The sequence below is a fragment of the Mytilus galloprovincialis genome, chromosome 7 (genome assembly GCF_965363235.1).
Source record: "Mytilus galloprovincialis chromosome 7, xbMytGall1.hap1.1, whole genome shotgun sequence".
NCBI lineage: Eukaryota > Metazoa > Mollusca > Bivalvia > Mytilida > Mytilidae > Mytilus > Mytilus galloprovincialis.
The window spans coordinates 47140721-47163128 of record NC_134844.1 but is presented as its reverse complement, the minus strand read 5'-3'; the positions used below and the strand labels follow the sequence as shown (position 1 = coordinate 47163128).

Sequence of the window (22408 nt, the reverse complement as noted above, 5' to 3'; positions counted from 1 at the left end):
TTGTAATTACAGTCATGTTATTCAAAGAAAAAGTCATGCTGATTCTGGAAGTGCTATTTTCTAAGCATTAGTTCATCCATGAAAATATGATGTACTGTTGTTAAGAAACTGAAAAATCGACCTTCTCATCAACTAAACACATACCATGTTGCAAAAATTTCTTACTATGTATGTATATGAACACTATTATAACTTTACCAAAAGGTTATTTCAACTTAAACTTTAAACACAAATGGTATCATTTTTTCATCAATCCAGTTTTTTTTTCCCCAGAGGATAATTTTGAAAAGACCTGAGAAATTAAATCTACAATGTTATAGTTTACAACAATATCACAGAAGTATGTAATTTGTCCTGTCTAAAACGTATCATGCTTATTATGTAGCTTTCATAAGTGTTGGCAGACTTTTGAATATCTTCACTGCCCATCCCATTAAGAAATTCCACAGTGACTTGGCCATAGTGAATCTGTTCATCAACAGTCTCCAAAGAATAATTATACCAAACACATTGATAAATAGGTTGATTCTCTGGAGTCTGAAAAAAGAAAAGCATTTTCTCTTAAATTTATTCTCTTTGTCTGTTATAGGCCAGAGACAATTTAGAGCTTAACATATTATAAAGACCCATGTCTATTGTTATAGGTTTCATAACAAGTGAGAATTGAATTTTGCTTCATATCAACTTGAGTTATTTAATTTCAAATTAGTTTTAAACAAGCCTGCAGCGAGTTCATTATTACAATTTAAATAAAATAATGAGTGTGATATCAAGAGATATCAAATTCTCCCGAGTTGGTAAGCCTACTTCTCTTATGGTCAACCCTCTCGTTGTGATAAATAAAAAATTCTGTGAATCCTTGATCTAGTCTTTTGCACATACCAGTATGGCGTCATATGTCCTGTTCCAGCGTCAAACTTTTTTTTAATGGGATTGTTCATAAGGTAACAATTAACAGACAGACATGCACTCTATGAAGCCACATTATTCTAACTTCCAGCCTACCCGTCTTTCCTCATACTCTAAAATTGGGCATTATAAGCAGATTAATAGCTAACACCAATTTTCAAGTCTTTACCCCTATTGGTTTGACCTGGCTATCCATAGAACAGACCACCAAGTTACCTCAAGACCATATATGTCATATAGGTGGTTGGTTTTCAAAAGAATGGTGTATTGTCCAAGTCAATTTAAAAAAAAGATATAAATAATTACTTCATTGATTGTGCTTAACATTTTAAACATTTAAAGTCCTCTTATTCCAATAAGAAAAGAGTAAACATTAACATTAGAGTTTTTGGATTGTTGAGGCAATTTAGTGTACTGTTTTATAATGTAAAATCTATGAAATACTTGTATATTACAAACCTTTGAAGGTTTTTTCTTGCTCTTGGTAACTCTGACAATTCTTCTTTCAGTACAAATTGTTTAGTTCCTAAACAGTAGCGCTCCATATACTTAGACCAGTCTATTAATTTAGGGTCAAAGTTGAACGTCTATAAAAATAAAACAAAAGAACAAATAATCATTATACATGTTATAAGAGATTAATTAGGGTAATTATTGTGCATTTCGTCAAATTTGTGTTATATCAAATTGTTTTACAGGGTCTTTTTTTTGGCATCCTTTAGATTAAATAAATGGGGAATGTGTCCATGGGACACAGATGATGCCCCTGCTTGCATATCATATAAAGTTATAAAAGGACATAACTGAAGAATGGTAAAAGTGACGCTACCCAAATTTGTACTTGGTCTGAGTTTTGTAGTAATAAGTATTGTGTATAAGTTTCATAACATTTGGTTGAGGCAAACTTAAGTTAGAGAACTGAAACGAAAAAATTCATCCATTTTCCATTTGTACAGGGGCATAACTCTAGAACAGTAAAAGTGACACCACTAAAATAAAAATTTAATCTGTATTTTGTCGTTATAAGTATTGTGTATAAGTTTCATAACATTTGGTTGAGGCTAACTTAAGTTAGAGAAAAGAAAGAAATTGTAAAGGGGCATAACTCCAGAACGGTTAAAGTGACACCACCAAAATTCAAACCTGATCAGTGTTTTGTGGTAATAAGCATTGTGAATAAGTTTCATAACATTTGTTGAGGTAAACTTAAGTTAGAGAACAGAATCCAACTTTGGGAAGTACGGACAGACTAAGGTAAAACCTAATCCCCATCCACTACGGCAGGGGCATAAAAATAACAAATGAAACCTTTTTTAGGGGATTTTGTTACTCCTATAATTTGACAGAAAATATATATAAAAATATATGTCAAGTCTGACAATTTTGACATGTTGATGAAGTCCGAGTATTATTATAAATGACATTCCTACACTAAACTGACCTGACTATATATTTCCTATTATTTTATAGCATTAAAATTTGCTCACCCAAAGGATAGAAGTAACAGATCTTAAAATGTATCATCCATAAAAATTTCAAAACCAAACCCCCTCTCCATAAAAAAAAAATATTTTGAAAAGAAGCATTTACCTTTTGGTCTTCAGTTGTCATTTTGTTCAGCAACATGTACAAATTGCCATTTGCAAATTCCCATTCATTTGAGGTAAAAAAATCTAAACTACCAACTGATCTACGTAGTCTATCTTGTATTTTAACAAATCTGTAATAAAACGAATTAGTCATTTTTTAACAAATGTGACACCATTATTTATTGCACAAATCATTGATGGATCCATAGTCCAAACCACCACATAAATATATATATAAATGAAACCACATAAAAACTAAACCCAATGTTAACCAAACATCAAAATGTATCAGAGAGTAAAAAATAAGTCTTTTGTAAATAATAATTGAAATCCATATATAATCCAAAAGCAACATTTCGTTGCAAAGGGCGCTGTTTAGACAGGCTAAAATTGTGAAAGTATACATCTCTGCTACTGCAGAAAGGCAATGAAATCTAAATTTTGAGTTCATTCCATTCTTATCATGCGTTAAAACCATCACAACACTTTCAGTGTATTGTATAGCTCTGCATCTACACAAACCATTCTTTATTACAAACATCTTATAATACGTATTTATATCATTTATTTTTCTGGAGAGGAATACACAAGTATGATTTACATGTGTCCATTCCATTTTACTTTGATTCACTTAAACATTTTTAAGATAATAAATTATTTGAGTATTTGTATTAGACATGATCATTTGGAACTGAAACCCTGGATGTAATGTCAACATTAGCTATAATTATAAATACTGCCAATTTACTTACATAGTTCGTTTCCCCTGTATCCATAAGAAAAAGTCCATAATATAAGCAGGTATCATGTGATCAAACAACATTAATATTTCATGGTGAATCCTACAAAATAGATATGCATCAAATCCATGTATTTATCAAAGTTGTACACAATCGAACATGTAAAATTTTGTTTGTTTATAGTTAACACATGTTTGGTTAATTATAGTAAGGTCGGTTAGATTGGGATATTGAGTTCATGCACGAGTGAACTCAGGTGGTTTTAAGTCATTCGAGCCATTGCAGTCAAAGTGTACAGTAGCATTTTGCAAAATAAATAATATTATTAATCATATCATTTATTTTCAGATTTGTGAACCACATGTATGGGGAAACCAGTACAAGCTGCTTACTAGTTATAGCCTATATATATATATATATGTGAACTTTCAACAATATTATACTCATATTTATTATAAAATGTGCGCTTGTCTCTGCAAGTGGCGTCTCCCATGTAAGAGTTTGTGGTTATTTGATAAATATTTAATGTTCGTTTGAGTTTACGAACTAGAATTTAATGGATATTTATAACATCTGAAGTGAAGTATGTAAGAGCTAATATAAATAACAGGTGTAATTTTCTTCTCCAAAACTTATTAATTTAGATTCCTTTACATCACGTATTATAACTGTACATACAGTACTGTAAATTCAGAAATATTTGGAATCTTTTGGTTGTTGCGGTCGGATAGGTTTTGTAAAACACATATTTTCGTCTGTTTAACCAAATGCATGTATGTTCAAGTGTCTGTCTCAAGTTGCGTAAGCAGTTCATAGCGATCCTAGATTTTGTCGTTTGCAGCAGGGTCAACATTATGGTTACAGTTTTTTTAAGACATCAAAACATTTGTCAATTTTATGGAATTTTCTGAAATTTTGACAAGCTTTTTGATGACCAAAGACCATATCCATAGCAATTTGAAAATATTTATTTCATTTTTCTGTATTTATCTTATAAATAGACAAAGTTTTTTTCACATTTAACATTAAGATACAGACTAAGAGTTTTTCAGTCATCAATAACTTTGTCAAATATCCATGGAATTTTATGAATAGTTAGTGTGACATCAGAAAAATATTTAAATGTTACTGTAAACTTACAAATTTTTGGTAAATCTGGGATTGGGTATCCTGGTGACTGTGTTTACTGGGTTTTTCATGAAATACTTATAACTATCTTTCTCTGTAAAATACAAAAGCAAAGTTTTTAGTAATTATGAAGTAGTAAACATCCTTTAATGGCAATAAATCTATATAAAATATAAATGCTCTCTAATAATTTTTGTTTCAGCAAAAAATTTCATAAAATTGGTAAAAGTGGTCATTCAGGGGCAATAACTCCTATAAGCGGTCAATTGACAAATTTCGACCAAGTTGACTTATTTGTAGAACTTATTTTGCTGAACACTTTGGCTTGTAGAATTTCTCTTTATCGAGTATAATTTCTGCAAAAAAAGGAAACAATTAGTAAAATATTTCTTTCAAGGGCAATAACTCCTATATATGAGGTGTCAATTGACAATCTGTCCATGATGACTTACGTAGATCATATTTTGTTGAAATTTTTACTATCAAAAGATTCTCAATATAAACTACCGGTATAGTTTCTTTAAAAAAAAATGCAAAAAGGGTAAGATCATTATTTAAAGGCAGTAACTCCTATAACAGGTCATTTGACGATTTCTTCCAAGTTGACTTATTGTAGATTTTAATAATCTGGACCTTTTCACTGTTTAAAATTTCTCTCTATCTGTTATAGCTTTCAAGATAATAACCAAAAACTGAGAAATTTGCCAAAAATTTTACATCTCAGGGGCAATTACTCCTAATACTGTTGTACTATTTTTCTGAAAATTCTGAAGGAGATACAACTTGACCTGCTGATCAATTCTACGATGTCAGATTTGCTCTTTCTGCTTTAATTTTTGAGATATAAGCCAAGAAACTAGGTTGTCTAATATTTCTGAAATTATTCATAAAATCAACCTTAACCTGATGATCCGTCAGATATCCTCTAACTTCTTAAGTTTTTGAGATATAAGCCAAAAAACTGCATTTTATACCTATGTTTTATTGTAAGGGACGACATCAAAAAATCAATGAAGGATAAAAAACTTAATTCAAATAGTTTGGGGGTGGGGGTCAAATTGCTGCAAGTTTTGTATAAATTGACATCGATTTTACATATATCCTTATTGGTCAATCAATGTTCCCAAATTAAGTTAAGAGGGGGGTTGGGGGTCAGTGAAGAAACTATATGAATTAAGTTTTTTATCCTTCATTGAACTTTTGATGTCGTCCCTAAGCAACAGCCGCTATGTTTATTGATTGTTCAAATCCCCAGATACAGTTTTAAAACTATATACCCTAAGGCAAATCCAGGTAAAGTTTGGTTACATTTGGCCCAGCATTTTCATAGGAGAACATTAAAAAAAAAAAGTTTACAACGATGTACTGATGCCAAACACTGGATGCACATAACAAAAGCTCGCACAGCTTATGAGACCAGGTGAGCTAAAAACATTTTCTATTAGAAAACATCATTTTATAGAAAAGAAGAGATATGTTGAATAAATTCTTTATACAAAATCCTTAGATGCACTTAACAAAACCCCAAAACTAGTGTAAAAAGTTTCCTGTCTGTGTAGTGTTTGGTGAAATGTTTTAAATAATCTTTGTAGTACTGCTCTTTATCTTAAGTTTACAGTGAGGACTTTAAAATGGAGCACAAAATTTGAAATAACTGCAAACTTAAATTGGCCCCTATCACTTTTTCATCTATCCTAAAAAAAAAATAGAGTAGAAGGAAAATATTTTTATGCCTCAAACCAGTACTGAAAAGGAAATACATGTACTGTGAATTCATTCATTTTTCCTGGATATCAATTTTCATGGTTTTGCAAAACTCTGCTTACAAGCCTGCAGAAAATGTGTTTTTCATTGAACATTTAAAAATTCTTTGTTCAACTTTTACCATGAAATCCAGGAAAAGTGGTAAACCACAAATGATAATGAATCAGTATCTGATTAACATATTAAAACTAGAAAATAACACTTAAAAAGCTGGATTGAAGCCAAAATTTTAACTTATACAAGGTAAATGGTTTTAAAGTTTGTTTTTTTTGTCTGATACATGTAATCCTGTTCACCATAATTCATAAAGAAGCATATATTCTGGAATTCATACAGAATAATATTGAGAAACATACTATGCAACAAAATTCAGGCACAATATGCAGTTAATTTCAAATGCACCTAAGCAATCTGAATGTACTGTAATAAAATATTTTTGCTTAAAATAAATGAAAATTTTTCACATCAACTATTATTTTAAATAGAAGGGTCTCTTTTTTCCAAATGATGTGTCTATAACAACAACACAATCTATAAGACTCTAGTCCACTTAATCTGATTTTTATTTTATTGTTCTGTGATTTGGTATGTTGCATTCTATATACTGTAAATTCAGAAATCATTGTGTGCATTAATTATTGTGATTTCAGGAAAAGCTGCACACAGATATATGCATCAGATATCAGAATGAGCGTTCTTATCATTGCGATCATCACCTAGTCGCATTAATAAAAAACTCATAATAATTTCAGAATAAACAGTATACAATGTTTTATTTGTTTAATACTAAGGTTTGTTACATTGAAGAATGTTTTTTTGGCTAAAGTTAACATTCAGTCTAAAGAAATAGTAGGGTAAAGTTATTGTTCATCATTGCTTAACTTACCAACCATTCCCCAGGTTAATTTGTTTAACTGGCCTGTAGTACAGTGATAAACATTCCCTATGGCTGATCTGAAATTAGACAAAAACAAAAATCAGTTTTTAATTTGTGTAATTGATTGATTGATTGTTGGTTGATTAATGTCCAGTGGGACTAATGTCCAGTGGGATGATGTCCAGTTGGACTGATGTATAGAATGTAAGACTTTTGGAATTTGATAAAAACATAGAATCAGTATTCCAGAATTAAGTTGGGAGTGAAATGGGAAGCACAACACATAATACATTGACATCTGTCCGTGCTCTTCAATGCTGTTAAACTGCAAATTGGGAATGGCAATATTTGCAATCCAACAGGACAACATGGATCAGCTGAGAATTTAAAGAAATCAACATACCTATTTACAGCTGTGATCCATGAACACGCTATCATCATGTTAGAGGCGGTATCAACAGGTATAATGTCAGCTGTTTTACTGGGGTCACCAATCATGTTACGTAACAAACCATTTCCAATCTAAATAATAATAAGATATAAAGTACAAGATTGTTTATAAATGTATTTTTTTTTTAGCATATTATCCTACTTTTGAGATAGTTATAATGTAAGTAATGGTAATACAAATATAATTATAGTTTCTACCTTCCCTTTTTTCTTCAATGTCAAATTTCAAAGTCGAATGCATTTTTCTATTAAAAATTATAGATACAGTAAAAACACTAATATTCAATACAATTTTTGTTGGTATTTTGCTTGCGAAACTTATTTTCAAATTAGCAGGAGTTATAGATATGATTTAATAGAACTATTATTTTTAAGTGAAAATCCTGAAGTCAAAACACACCATCTTGGCCATGTTTACCCTTTGCATACTGTTGATTCAGAAATTATTGCGTGCATTTATTATTGCAATTTTGTCAATTTAGACTGAATGTGATTTTAATTTTTACAATTTTGAGAAAAGTCCTGTTTAGTTCATATGAAATATTTCAAAATGCGAGTTTAAATTATTGCGTTCACAAGTTTCTCATATTTTTCGCAATAATAAAAACCTTGCAATAATTTCTGAATTTACAGTACTATTTTACAAATTCCCAACATTTAACTCAAATAAAGTATTAATGATCAGTGATACACATTATTAAATTCATTAAAATTTAAAATTTGGAATTCAGAACCAATGTAAGTGTACACTGTTCACAACAACATTTAAACAATGATTCTCTCGAAAGTTTTTGGTTACATCTGATACTTGTACATTTTATTTTATTTACAAAATATTTCAGTTGCTTCTGTTTTAAGGGGGTAGACCTTGGTTCAGGATGATAACTCTTTAAATCAGTTATGCGTTTGTAAAAGTCAAGTTTCGTCAATGAATTTTAAGCATTTATCTGAAACAGATTGGAATAATCTATGTATCCAAGAAGCTTAGAACATATTTATGAAAATGGCTGACACAAACGTACTGATGATTTAAAGAGTTATTTCTTTTAACCTAGGTCTACCTCCTTAAGTACTGTTGATTCATTGTTTTTCGTTGGATACTAATTTTTGTGGGTTTTGTTTGTACAAGTGAACCAAAAATTCAAATGTTCAATGAATTAACAATTTTTTCATAGCTTTGTATGCAAACATTGGTAAAACCACAAAAACGAATATCCATGAAAATGCAAGTTTTCCTCAATCCACCAAAACTGATTCCCATGCAAAATAAATGAATCCACGGTAAGCCAATTTTAGACCATTCGGTGTATGATTTCTAATTATAACTTTGATGAAAATATTAATCTGATACATGTATATCTATAGCAAAGATAATTTGTAAATTATAACTTACTGCTGCCAAGAGTCCTGTTGGTCCATTGAAGTTGTCAACCCAACCCTGAAAGCAATAAGAAATGAACATTTCCAATTTACAACCATTTAAACACTATTTAAATTTCTTATAAGTTTAAGGTGTTTACATGTATAGCTTTTAAATTTTCAGGAACATTTGTCCTAGTGTTTGATTGTTCAGTAAATTGTTTATTTGAGGGTTTTTTCAGTTTTTATTTTTATTTTGGAGGTGTAAGGGAGATAACTCTTTTTTTTAAAATGAAATTTTCAAAAGATTTTTTTCAAACACCACAATAACTATTGTATTTGTATCATTGCAGTTCCTTTAAAGAATAAATTATCTTTTGAGGTTATACATATTTAATCATGGTCATATGCCTGTAGTCCAAATCTGATGTCATATGTTGGAAAAGGGCCTTATTTTCAGTATCAATGTTCACCCTATTGCAAATGCAAAATTTCTTTTGCTTGAAATATTTTTTCCAATTGCAGTTCAAATCGTAGGCTCTTAATCCCAGTAGAGCCAAATTGCAGAAATTAGCCATTGTCAATTGATTTATAGTTGAAAAGCTTAATATGTATGAAATAATGGACAATAGCTTATAAGTACCTTTCTCCATGTCCATTTTACTAGATGTTTCATTCAATTATTGATGGTAAGGGTTATTGTCAAGACATGTGTATTTATATGAGATTACAATGTGCATTAGTTTCACTTAAGGAGGCTCGCGGGTATAAGATTTTCAGAAAAAATTAAACATTAATTTTTCATTACAAATTTTATTGATTACCTTAAGTAGCTGTTACTTTATCATATGGTACAAAAATCATTCCAAAAAATCAATTTGTGTTGGCCCCAGCGGACTTTTAAAATGTAGATATCATTGAAAAAGCTCCAAATTATCTCCCTTTGGTGCAAAAATGCCATTTTTTGGCATTAAAATTGAAATATCTTTTTTAACTCATCGGTGACCTATATGTTTTATTGTTGTTTTCGAATAAGCTGTACATAAACTAAATAATTGTAAAATTTTAGCGATTTCTGTAATTTAGTTCTTTTTTTATTTCGATATTACCGCTATTTCTCCTATTAGTTCAACAGAAAAAAAGGACATTAACAAAAATGTATGCTTCTTTCGAAGGCAGATTGTGAGCGTAAATGAACGGTGACCCCATTTTTTTATTTCATTTTTCTATTAAGTATAAGATAAAGTTCATTTATAGAAAAATATAGAGAAATCCTATATTAAATAAAAAAAATCATTTAGACCCGCGAGCCCCCTTAAAGCTTCATAACTTTCATAACAGTATTGTTATATACATTTCTGTATTTATATCAATTGAAAGTGCACAACACATTCTTGAAATAACTTTCAATATGGTATGCTGGAGTTCAAAAGTTAACCAGGTGCTCCGCAGGGCACAGCTTTATACGACCGCAGAGGTCGATCCCTGAACAGTTGGGGCAGGTATGGACAAAACATTTTAGCGTGATACAGCTCTGAATTTGGATTGTGATCAAATTTTTGACATTATATGGGTTTTTTACACAAAACAAATGTCAAGATTTTACAAATCAATTAAAGATTTCTTCTTCAAACTTATTTAAATCTAAAATTAAATAGTTGAAACAGCATAGGTTTCTGACACAGAATGAATGTGGTCTAATGAACTTAAAATTTTTTTTGCCTTTGAGCAATTCATTATGCTGTTGAATATTAATCCTGTCAAAAAAATGTTTGAAGAAATTTTCTTTTTATTTATGAAATCTGAAATGAGAACAAGTATTGACACAACTTTTAAGTTTGATACAGCTATAATTGTGGATTGTGATTAAATAGTTGACACAACATAGATTTATGTCACATTATGAATTTGGTTTAAGAAATGAAAATTAGAATTTAAAGTTTTTAAATTTAATATTAAACTATTTACTATTATGGTTCAATATCCAAAATGTAAATAGTCATGTCTGGCAAATGTCCAACATACATTATCTAAAAACATTTTTAAATTCAGCATATCAAAGAACCCCAAGGATTCAATTTTTGTTAAAATCAAACTAAGTTTAATTTTGGACCCTTTGGACCTAAATGTAGACCAATTTGAAAACGGGACCAAAAATTAAGAATCTACATACATAGTTAGATTCGGCATATCAAAGAACCCCAATTATTCAATTTTTGATGAAATCACACAAAGTTCAATTTTGGACTCTTTGGGGCCCTTATTCCTAAACTGTTGTTACCTCAACTCCAAAAATCAATCCTAACCTTCCTTTTGTGGTCATAAACCTTGTGTTTAAATTTCATTGATTTCTATTTACTTATACTAAAGTTATTGTGCGAAAACCAAGAATAATGCTTATTTGGGCCCTTTTTTGGTCCTTAATTCCTAAACTGTTGGAACCAAAACTCCCAAAATCAATCCCAACCGTCCTTTTGTGGTCATAAACCTTGTGTCAAAATTTCATAGATTTCTATTCACTTAAACTAAAGTTATAGTGCGAAAACCAAGAAAATGCTTATTTGGGCCCTTTTTGGCCCCTAATTCCTAAAATGTTGGGACCAAAACTCCCAAAATCAATCCCAACCTTCCTTTTGTGGTCATAAGCCTTGTGTTAAAATTTCATTGATTTCTATTCACTTTTACTAAAGTTAGAGTGCAAAAACTAAAAGTATTCGGACGACGACGACGACGACGACGCCAACGTGATAGCAATATACAACCAAAAAATTAAATTTTTTGCGGTCGTATAAAAAGTAAAATATCGAAAAACATTTCAAAATATCAAAAGCAATAAAAACCAAAATAGAAGTGAAAACTTTGTATAAGAGGGTTTTGACCAGAGTTAATGTATAATTCCATATTTTTTAAATACAATATAAGTAGATATAACAAGATGTGGTATGAGTGCCAATGAGACAACTATCCATCCAAGTCACAATTTGTAAAAGTAAACCATTATCATGTTTATACATGTAGTTCAAAGTAGTCTTCAACACAGAGCCTTGGCTCACATCAAACAGCAAGCTGTAAAGGACCCCCGAAATAACTAGTGTAAAACCAATCAAACAGGACATATATTCTACATGGTTTGAGATACATACAGGTACTGGTTCTTCCCATGATGCACCAACAATGGATGGTCTAAATATAGCAACAGGTAATTCCCCTCTAGCTTCATGCACTAAGTACTCTGCTATAGACTTTGTATATGTGTATGTATTTGGTCGGTCCTTGATCATCTTTGGTGTCAGCATATTTAATATCTCAGTTCCCATCCATCTGTTAATAAATATACAAATATTTGAAAAATACAGGAAAGGGTGGCCTTGTACATGTTTAATATTTACCCTTTATGAAAAGTGGTTATTTTAAGAAAACATAGTCGATATAGCTATGCATCTTTATTTCAATTATCCATAGATCTGAGTATAGTTTTCAATTGACGATATTATTTCTTTTTCTGAGGGACAAAAATATCATTAACATATTTCATTCTTCTATATTTTAAGGTAGATCTAAGTGTTTTTCAAATCTCCTTCAGTGGTTACAAGCATGAATTATATACTGTTTTTATAGTGATTAAGATGTTAACTGATGTACCCCTATTTTTGTTCACACATGTTTGTCAATATAATGGAATTTTATGTGACTGTCATACAAGTGAGAGGTTAAGCTAGCTATAAAACTAGAATTAATCCATCATTTTCTGCATACAAAAATGCTTGTACCAAGTCATGAATAAACGTATTTACACTTTTGGTATTTAGCTGAATCCTGCCTCCGAATGACCTTAGATCTACTCCGAATCACTTTTTGACTTCAAGCAACAATCACTTTTAAATTGAGAAGTCAAATAATTTATGATGTCAAAGTTTACGGGAACCTGTGTGATTTTACGTAATGGCGGACAAATTTACATACAAGTGTAAATACGTCTATGAGTTTGACATTTGTTATTCATTAGTTTGGTGTGTTTGAGCTTTTGATTTTGCCATTTGCTTTAATAGGGACTTTCTATTTAGAATTTTCTCAGAGTTAGGAATTTTTGTTATTTTACTTTTTACAGAAAGAGTAACAAAAATGTAAATGGAAAGAACACTTTGTTCTTTAGTCTGCATACAAAAAGAAACTTTTTCACATACCCAGTAGCATCCAATATTTTACTAGGATGAAGAGGTGGTTCATACACTTTCTCTTCTATCTTCTTTACATTACAGTTGGCGTAGGCAGTGGAAACATGAAGAAAAGACTAAAAAAAAAAGAAAAAGTTTGTCAACCCATGGCTGAATATACAAACCTACATCATGTACATGTAACAGTTACAGTAGCTCCAAACTCTGTCCTACTCTTGTAATAAACTGAATCTATACTGTACATTCAGAAACTATTACGATATTTAAATTAATTAGAAAAATTCAACTGTATTCAGGTTTGCAATAATAAAAACTTGCACTTGGTACTATACAAATATATGTGTACAAATAACAGGAAGTGATAAACACATACATGAAGTATACATGTAGGGTCTCCTGGTATCCTGCCTCTGTTGTGATTGGAACAGTAGTATTCAAATTACTGTTTAGGTCACAGTTCACATTGCATTTCACATTGTGGTTCACACTTAAGCAATGTTGATTTCATTCAATCCTGTCCCCTTTTCCTAAAGTGTGAGCATGCACTGGAGCAGCACAAAAGGTGCCAAATGTTAAGCGGGATGTGCTTATACTTCCTGAACACCAGAGATCAGCCTCAGTTTAAGGTTTGGTTCATGTTGCTCCATCATTAGTTTTCTATGTTGTGTTTTGTGTAGGATTGTTTATCTGTTGGTCTTTTCCTTTTTTAGCCATTGCATGTCAGTTTATTTTCGACATATGAGTTTGAATATTCCTTTGATACAAATTTATCTTTTGTCGCTCTTTGCAGGTTAAAAATGATATATATATAAAAGAAGATGTGGTATGATTGCCAATGAGACAACTATCCACAAAAGACCAAAATGACACAGACATTAACAACTATAGGTCACCGTACGGCCTTCAAAAATGAGCAAAGCCCATACCGCATATGTCCAGCATAGAAAAACATCTATGAAACAGGAGAATACATGAAGAGCCTTGCTTTTCTATCAACTTTTAAACTTCATAGAAATAGATTCTATATTTTCCTACAATGTACAAATACTGAATATAACAATGCCTTGTGAGTTTTGATTTTGTATCAGTTTCTTAACTTTGTACAAATTAATTTTATACATATAATTTATAGTTTAGTCCTCTTTATCTATATTTTGTATGTACATGTACTTACCTCAATGTGCACTAGTTTTTTACAGAACTGTAGGACTCTATTAGTACCATGGACATTCATTTCAACTGACAATCTGTAACGAAAAATAAGGTGTGTTGTACATATATATGTAGCTAATGTATTACAGATGCTTGATTTCTGTTTTAAGTTTCCAAACTATAGACCCAAAATATTCATGAAAAGTGTTCGTTTGGTTCAATACTGAGTTTCAGACGTCTTTTTAAAAAATCATTTCTGTGTCCATATAACTGATGCTCAGTTCACACTATCACATATCTAAAAGACCATGTTCATTGAACCATGAATTATGAGTTACAACCCATAATTTGGTATATTTTTTAAAAAGATTTCATCATAATTAACGTGTGTACAAAGTTGTACATTTTTGTAAGTTGATGAGAACTCAAGTTTATGGTTAAATATTCCTTCACCAAGAATCTTGTACAAAATGGACAGACACGACAAGAACAAATAATGCCATATACTTTTGTATGCAGGACATAAACAATTTTATAATCTAGATACTGTGAAAGTACTTTTATTCGTGGGGTACCAATTTTCATGGTTTTCATATATGACTTTATCCACGAATTTAAGTGTCCAACTAAATGAAACAACCGTTGTTCAAATCAAGACATGAAAAGATACCAATGTAGGTTTGACTACTGATATGATCTAGACAATATAATAACTATCGACAAATCTGAGAATACTATAATAGTCGTCACAGGGCAAATGCACTATGAACTACAACTGCATGCAGAAGTATATCCATTTAATCTTTAAATTCTAATAACCTAAACTGTACAACTTTTAACATGTTTAATCTTTTAATTTTCATAAAAAAATATTTTTGATGGATGAAAGTCAGATTTTCAGTATTGATATGCTAGTATGATAAAGTGTTCATTTTATATCCTCAAAGAATGTATGGGAAATAATAGTTTCATGCTGGGCCTGCTTTTGATAAGGATTACTTTACAATTCAAGATGGGCCGACGTTAATAGCATTTGTTTAGGCTACTGTTTTCTTTAGGTGACATGTTTATGGCTTAATTAACACCATTGATGGTCTTTAATCTAATGATCACTCTATCTCAGGTTAATTAGTGTGGTCACTACAATTTACGGTGTGGTCACGTTTCTCCAACATTTGGTAATTAGACTAAAACAACATTAGGGATTATGGGGTCCTCTTAAGGACTCGATCTTGATATCTACCTGTAATTCACCTGTTCTTGACCAAAATATTGTTAAAAAGGTATATATTTTTTAAAGATATATATGTCGTGTACAAGTTGCAATTTTGTACAGGTTATAACATGTACAAAAATATTGTACATGTTATAACTTGTATAATGCAAAAATACAAGTTATAACATGTACAAAAGTACCTCATACATGTTACAACCTGTACAAAATATTGCTTAAAAATGGTTTTAACTTGTACAAAATCGAAAAATAAGGATATTTTTCTATTATCGCAACAGATGATATTGACCTCAACAACATTTTCATAACTTATTTATTATTCCTTATTATTAAGCAACAAATAATCTAAGACTAAATTATCAATCACTACACATCCAGTATCCGTTACCGTACGACCGGAAGCATTTTTTTGCTTTTTTTTTCATAATTTTGTTCTCTATTTTTCATAATAATGTATTATAGATTACAATGTTGCGATCTTGAATTAAAATTAACATTTTATATTTTAAGAGCTATTAAGAATTTATATATCTTGAGTCATTAATCTTATATAAAAGTAAAAAACGCAGCTTATTATCACCGATACAGTAACTTTATTCAAAATTCTTAGTCAACTTGCATTAATTGTCCAAAGCTCAAGTAACAAATCAAAAATACTAGTAGGCCACAATATTCACCAAGCCAGTTCCCACAGTTAAACACTATATAGATCACGACGAGAAGTGATGTACCCAATTTGTATCAGCTCCGTTTTCGTAGAAAAAGTGGACATATATACGACTGACTATTTCATCTGCTAAGACAGCATACCACGAAAACTGGATTCGGCTCTACTGATATACAGACAGAACGACTAGGTAGATATACGGTTCTTCGCACTAGAAGACAATCGCTTTTGGTGACTTTTTACATAAATAAAACTTGGCTGTTTTGCATCGGTTTAGATTTAACATCTACATGTAACACAAATACAAAAATATATCAAGTAATAGAATACATTACTAAAATGAGGTACAGTCAGTGAACATTTCGATTTTTCATGTTACTTTTAATAAAATAAAATCTTTTAAAAAAAATAATTTCTAGATTATTTCTTCATAATTTTTTATGAAATTTTCTGTTTGATTAGAATTTCCCTTGTTTATTTAAGGATTTTTTTGTTGAATAACCTTTTTAATTTTGTAAATCAAATGCGGCGGATGAAAATGTTTTGATATAAATATTTTTTAACAATATCCCTTTTTGCAATATTTTAGTTAAGACCTGATATAGGTGAATAACAGGTAATTATCACGATGCCAGTCCTTATGAGGACCCCCTAATCCCTTATGTTGTTTTAGTCTAATTATCAAATGTTGGAGAAACGTGACTAAACCCAATTTACACTACACGGGACAATGTTTACTTTGCAATTTCCTACAATCCAGAAAATTTGTAACCTTTGTTTCTAATTGCTTAAATTTTTCATTTTTTTTTTAGAAAACTAAAATCCACGAATTTTTAAAAACCAATGAGCATGTAAATGTTGCTCAAACCATGAAAATTGATAACAACCAATTAAAGTACTTTCACAGTATTGTAAATATCAGCTGTGTTGCCAAAATATCTTCAACCGGTACATGCTACCATGGTTACTCATAAATGTAGAAAAATTGATGATATTGGAATACATAGTCATACAATGGCTAGAGGTATAGGGGGAGGGTTGAGATTTCATAAACATGTTTAACCCCACCGCATTTTTGCGCCTGTCCCAAGTCAGGAGCCTCTGGCCTTTGTTAGTCTTGTATTACAAATGTATTTTAATTTTAGTTTCTTGTGTACAATTTGGAAATTAGCATGGTGTTCATTATCACTGAACTAGTATATATTTGTTATGGGGCCAGCTGAAGGACGCTTCCGGGTGCGGGAATTTCTCGCTGCATTGAAGACCTGTTGGTGACCTTCTGCTGTTGTTTTTTCTATGGTCGGGTTGTTGTCTCTTTGACACATTCCCCATTTCTATTCTCAATTTTATTTGTAAACTCACTTCATTTCTTCATCAAATCTGACAGTAGCAGCTGAATGGAAGACAATCTGTACATTGTCAATCATTTTCTGCTCATCTGTCTGACACACCCCTAAGTTGTCATGTAATATATCTCCACATACAGGTATTAACTTTTTATGGAATTCAGGATACTCTTCTCTCAGTGTGTTAAACAGCTGTAAGGATATATATATTTATAAATAATATCAATCACTTATAAAAAATTGATACAACTCTTTGTAAATTTCATGTGTCTGGGGTGCTTTTATGGATTTACCTTCACATTCTGAATGCTTAAAGCTGAGTATTTGAAACACAGGGAAGAATCAAGACAATTTCCATACATATTGTGTCAATATCACTCTCCAACAGTTATTAATTTTGTTTTAAATTTCTATGTAAATAACAGTCTGTTTTCAATTTAACTACATTATATATTATTATAACTCTTTATTTATAATGACAGTGGTATGGGAGTCTAAAAAATATAATTAGAAAATGACAGGTCACCACACATTTTCTCAAGCTAAATGTACAGGTAGTGACAAAATGACACATTTTGTATGGATTATCCAGGAAAAACATCATCATGTGATTAGAAACTAAACTAAATGATAGAATTTAAAATAAAATACAAGAAGATAGCTTTTAAATATGCTTTGAGAATATCAAAAGAAAAGATAGGGTCACTGTATATTTTATGCGGCTGAAATTCAAAATAGGAAAATGCACTATTTCAGAGTTACCACCACTTGAAGTGCCAATTTGATAACATTAACTATCAACAAGCAAAAATAATCTACAATTCAATTATGATTTTAATACCAAAATATTGCAAATAAATATGTATTCTTTGTTAAAGCAGCATATTGTTACACCTGTTACAACTGTTATTTAGTTATACCTTACTGCTGACGATTTCTTCAATTCTCTGTACAGGTTCCTTCCCTTTCTTAGGTCTTACAAGAAGGTACAAAGTCTTCACATCTGGACAAGATCGCAATATCTTTTCCACTAAAACTTTACCCATGAAGCCTGTGGCACCAGTGATAAATACACCTTTATCCCGGTAAAACTCTGGTATGGAAGGAACTGAAGACTCCATTGTTCAGGTTCTAAAATGATAAAAATGTACTGTACACACAATGACATCAATGTGCAACAGTGTAATATAAACTCAAGTGAACCATTTTGTTTGATAAGGTTCATTGTAACAGATGGACAAAAATGGCTGTATTTATATTACACCTCAAAAACCACTTGGAGTATAGACTAACCTGTGCAGTTTGAAACGTTTTAAGCCTGTTATCCACTAAATAAATAAAAGTTGAATGGATTTTGTGTTGAAGAAAGTTAAAAAAAAATATAGAAGGATTTTGATGGGCTTTTTTCATTTCTTCTGTTGGTGTAAAAAGAAACAAACACCTAAATTTAAATTACATTTGATACTGTCCAATCTCAGTTTCACCCTTTAAATTAATCCGGGTCCGTTCCTGCCCATTCACGTGCGCTCCCTTTCACTTTCGCACCCTACTTGTACGCACCCAAAGTCCGTTCGCACCTTTCACATTGTTCAAGAAAATAGAATTATTTGGTATCAACATATAATGAATATCTAATAATTCAACTGAAATTCGCATACAAATTGGGCGCAAATGTGCAGGTTTCCAACGGACATTGGGGGTGAACATGTGGGGTGCGAAAGTTAATTGGCGCAAACAGACGTGATACATTTGTACCCCTTTAAATCACCAACTGTCATGGTTGTTGTGTGGATATCTATAGCTATTGTCCATGCCAATCAATGATTATCAAAACAATGGAATTTCGATTGTTACCAGAGAGGGACCATGATAAAGATTAACCCAACTTAGGTTATTTTTACCCCTGCAGGGAACAGAATGTGATGCCCATCAAAATTAAAAAACAGATTTCATCTTTCTGAAACATAAATGATATACAACTTTTGTATACATGTATCTAGTGGATGCCAGGCCATAGAACTTACCAAACTGCACAGGTAAGTATGTACTGAGAATAGTTTTTGAGGTGTAAACACAGTCATTCATGGTATTTGTCTATTTGTTATGATGAACCAGAAGTGTCAAAATATAGGTTGTTTGGACACCTGTATATTTTATTTATGTTAAAATGTATAACTTATAAACAAAATTACAATTTTAAATATCTGCAGAGATAAGTTTAAGTTGTTCAGTATAAACACTTTATGTCAAAAAAGGCATATTTAAAGAATAATTGCTGAAATACCTGACTCGCGATATCCAAGTCGGACCACTTTTAACAGGAAGTGACGTAAAAAGGAAATATATCAGATCAGATGGTTCATACATAGAATCATGAGAAAAACGACTACATACACTAATTAATTATGTATAACAAAACACCACAACGTACCAAAAACAGGATATATATATACGAGATATCGGTGCCCATTTATCGGCTGTATTGTTTTGTGAAAGCGTATTACAACTTTTTTTCTGATGATATAAATTCACAAACGTATTCATGAAATGTTCGAGTTATTTATGAAGATATTCGACAAAAAGCTCTTTTAAAGACCTTATTTGTGTATTGTTATATACGTTGAATCAGAGACATATAATACAAGAGATTGGCAACTCTAGTAGAGTCTATATAACGGCCAATGAAATCACTTGTATTATATGTCTCTGGTTGAATCGAATCAAAATAAAACTTTCGTATTCGTATTAGAGACTGATTTTAAAACTTATATCATTTTGTATGATTTTGTAGGAACATTAGTATCAAACTATAAAGATAAAAAAGAAAAGAAAATTTCCAGAAGTATTACAACTTGAGTTACTTCATTTGCTGTGTATTTTAGGACTCAACCTTTATTTAGAAATAATTTAATTTTGGTTGTAACACGTCTTCTGATTGGCTGAAGTTATTTTGTTATCAGCCCATAGACATTAAATTAGTCATGTAACCGTGACGTCATCAACGTTTTTTCATGGTTTTTCTAAGGTTAAAAATGGAATTTAGAATTAAATTATAAGAAATGACTGAAATATTTTTTCTGTCTAATCTAAATAACATCAAAACATGTTGTGCACACTGTTAAATAACACGCTACGCGCGTTATTCAGTGTGCACCAAATTTTTTATGTTATTTTTTCATAGACAGAAAAAATATTACAGTAATTCCTTAACTAAATTATTTTAGTGGCAGTAGCTATAGTCTTCCGATAAAAAGACCACAGTGAGGACCAATTTGAGTTTAAAACGGCAGTTAAGAAAGGTAAACTATGTATATATATATGTGTTACTATAGCCTGAGTGGATTTACAAAATCAAAACTAAGACTATTATACTAACTATGCTAATATTTAATTTGTCGGGGGAGGGGCTTTTAAAATTATCATATAATATGCCAAATAATAACTTTGAAACACATGCACATGCTTGGTATACTATGGACACATTTCCTCGTGTATAACTCTTTGCAATCTCTGAAACCAACAGACAACTCAGTTCATAAGGAATTTAATTCTTATTGGAATAAAGTATATATATTTTCAAGAATAAGGACATCTCTACATATCGATCTTGATTCTGGTACTTATGATTATTACGATTTGTCATTTCTTTAAGTAGGCTTTTATGTATATATTTGCGATCATAAATGTGTTGTACATCGGCGAATTCATACAGTGCATAGTACTCGTCTGTATTAAACAAAATTATTATATATGGGGATTTGAGTTATCTTCCTTTGCATACTTTTGCCTGTTTCCAAAGTATTTGCCTGTTTCCAATTAGTAAATAGAACCCCCTTTAGTGTGGAGTAGTCATACGGTATTGTACAATACATCATGTTTTACTTTTTTCCCACGTCTTTTTTTTATGTCTTTTGATTGAGTTAAGCCATTTCAATTGCTATTGTATTGTGTGTCGTTTTATGTTGTGATGTAACACTAATAATTGTTTCGGGTAAGGGCGAAGATTGGTACTTATTAAAACGTTGAAACCCACTGCATTTGTTTGCACCTGTCCTAAGTCAGGAACCTGATGTTCAGTAGTTGTCGGTTATTGATGTGGCTCATAACTGTTTCTCGTTTCTTTGGGTTTGTTTAAATATAAATTAGACTGTTGGTTTTCCCGTTTGAAGTGTTTTACACTTGTTATTTTTGGGACCCTTTTAGGCTTACTGTTCGGTGTGAGCCAAAACTCCGTGTTGAAGACAGAAATTTGACCTTTATAATGGTTTTTATTTTACAAATTGTAACTTTGACGGAGAGTTGTCTCATTGGCACTCATACCACATCTTCTTATATCTATTTGTATTGGATTTCAATTTTCTCTTAATATTGTCATTAGTTGATCATTCGACACTGTGTATGTTTGAGGCTGAACACCTGTATTTGAGGTTTATTGCCATTTCTGTAGGCCGGTGACCATATTACGAAATATTGAAAGTGCTACAATATCAAAACAGTTAAAATACAGAATAAAAGTGACGTGCCCTTTTGTACATATACTAAAGGAAAGAATTGTTTGATGTAAAACTCGAAAAAAAAAATACTGACACCACCATGGCTAAAAAACCCACTAATTAAAACAAACCGCCACGAAATAGCACAATAGTGCAGAAAGTGGCATTTAACGTTAATCTATCAATTGATTACTAAACAGAATTCCACGAGTACATGTTATAAGAATATAATGGCACAAACCGTAGACACGAAGATTTCTGTCGAGCTATAAAGGGGCCGCATTTTTTATAGACTACTTCAAAGACATATACGATGGAATATAGATTTTCGACGTTAACCTATTTCTCTTATTTTCCTTTGCATTATTTGTCTTCGTTTGGTAAACGATTCGTTTATTTTCCTTATTGTATACCCATCAAGTTTACGTCAAATGTTTGAGAAAAAAAACCCTTGTGAATTCTTTTGTTCTAAAAGAAAAAAAAAATCCCTTTTAAACGCAGTTTTCTGTTTTATTAAAAACGATT

General features: G+C 31.0%; 1 protein-coding gene across 1 annotated transcript; it reads right to left on the bottom strand.

Annotated features, from left to right (window-relative positions):
• Positions 1-271: 271 nt before the first annotated feature.
• On the bottom strand, positions 272-19729 carry LOC143083126 (fatty acyl-CoA reductase 1-like). Its single transcript, XM_076259352.1, has 14 exons — positions 19675-19729; positions 18311-18521; positions 17407-17582; positions 14166-14238; positions 13001-13107; positions 11960-12137; positions 8851-8895; positions 7411-7529; positions 7017-7084; positions 4379-4460; positions 3251-3340; positions 2500-2629; positions 1369-1496; positions 272-537 (listed from the first exon to the last, which is right to left on the bottom strand). Exons 2-14 carry the CDS (start codon positions 18509-18511, stop codon positions 378-380), a joined length of 1557 nt encoding a protein of 518 aa, XP_076115467.1. The 5' UTR covers positions 18512-18521; positions 19675-19729; the 3' UTR covers positions 272-377.
• Positions 19730-22408: the final 2679 nt, after the last annotated feature.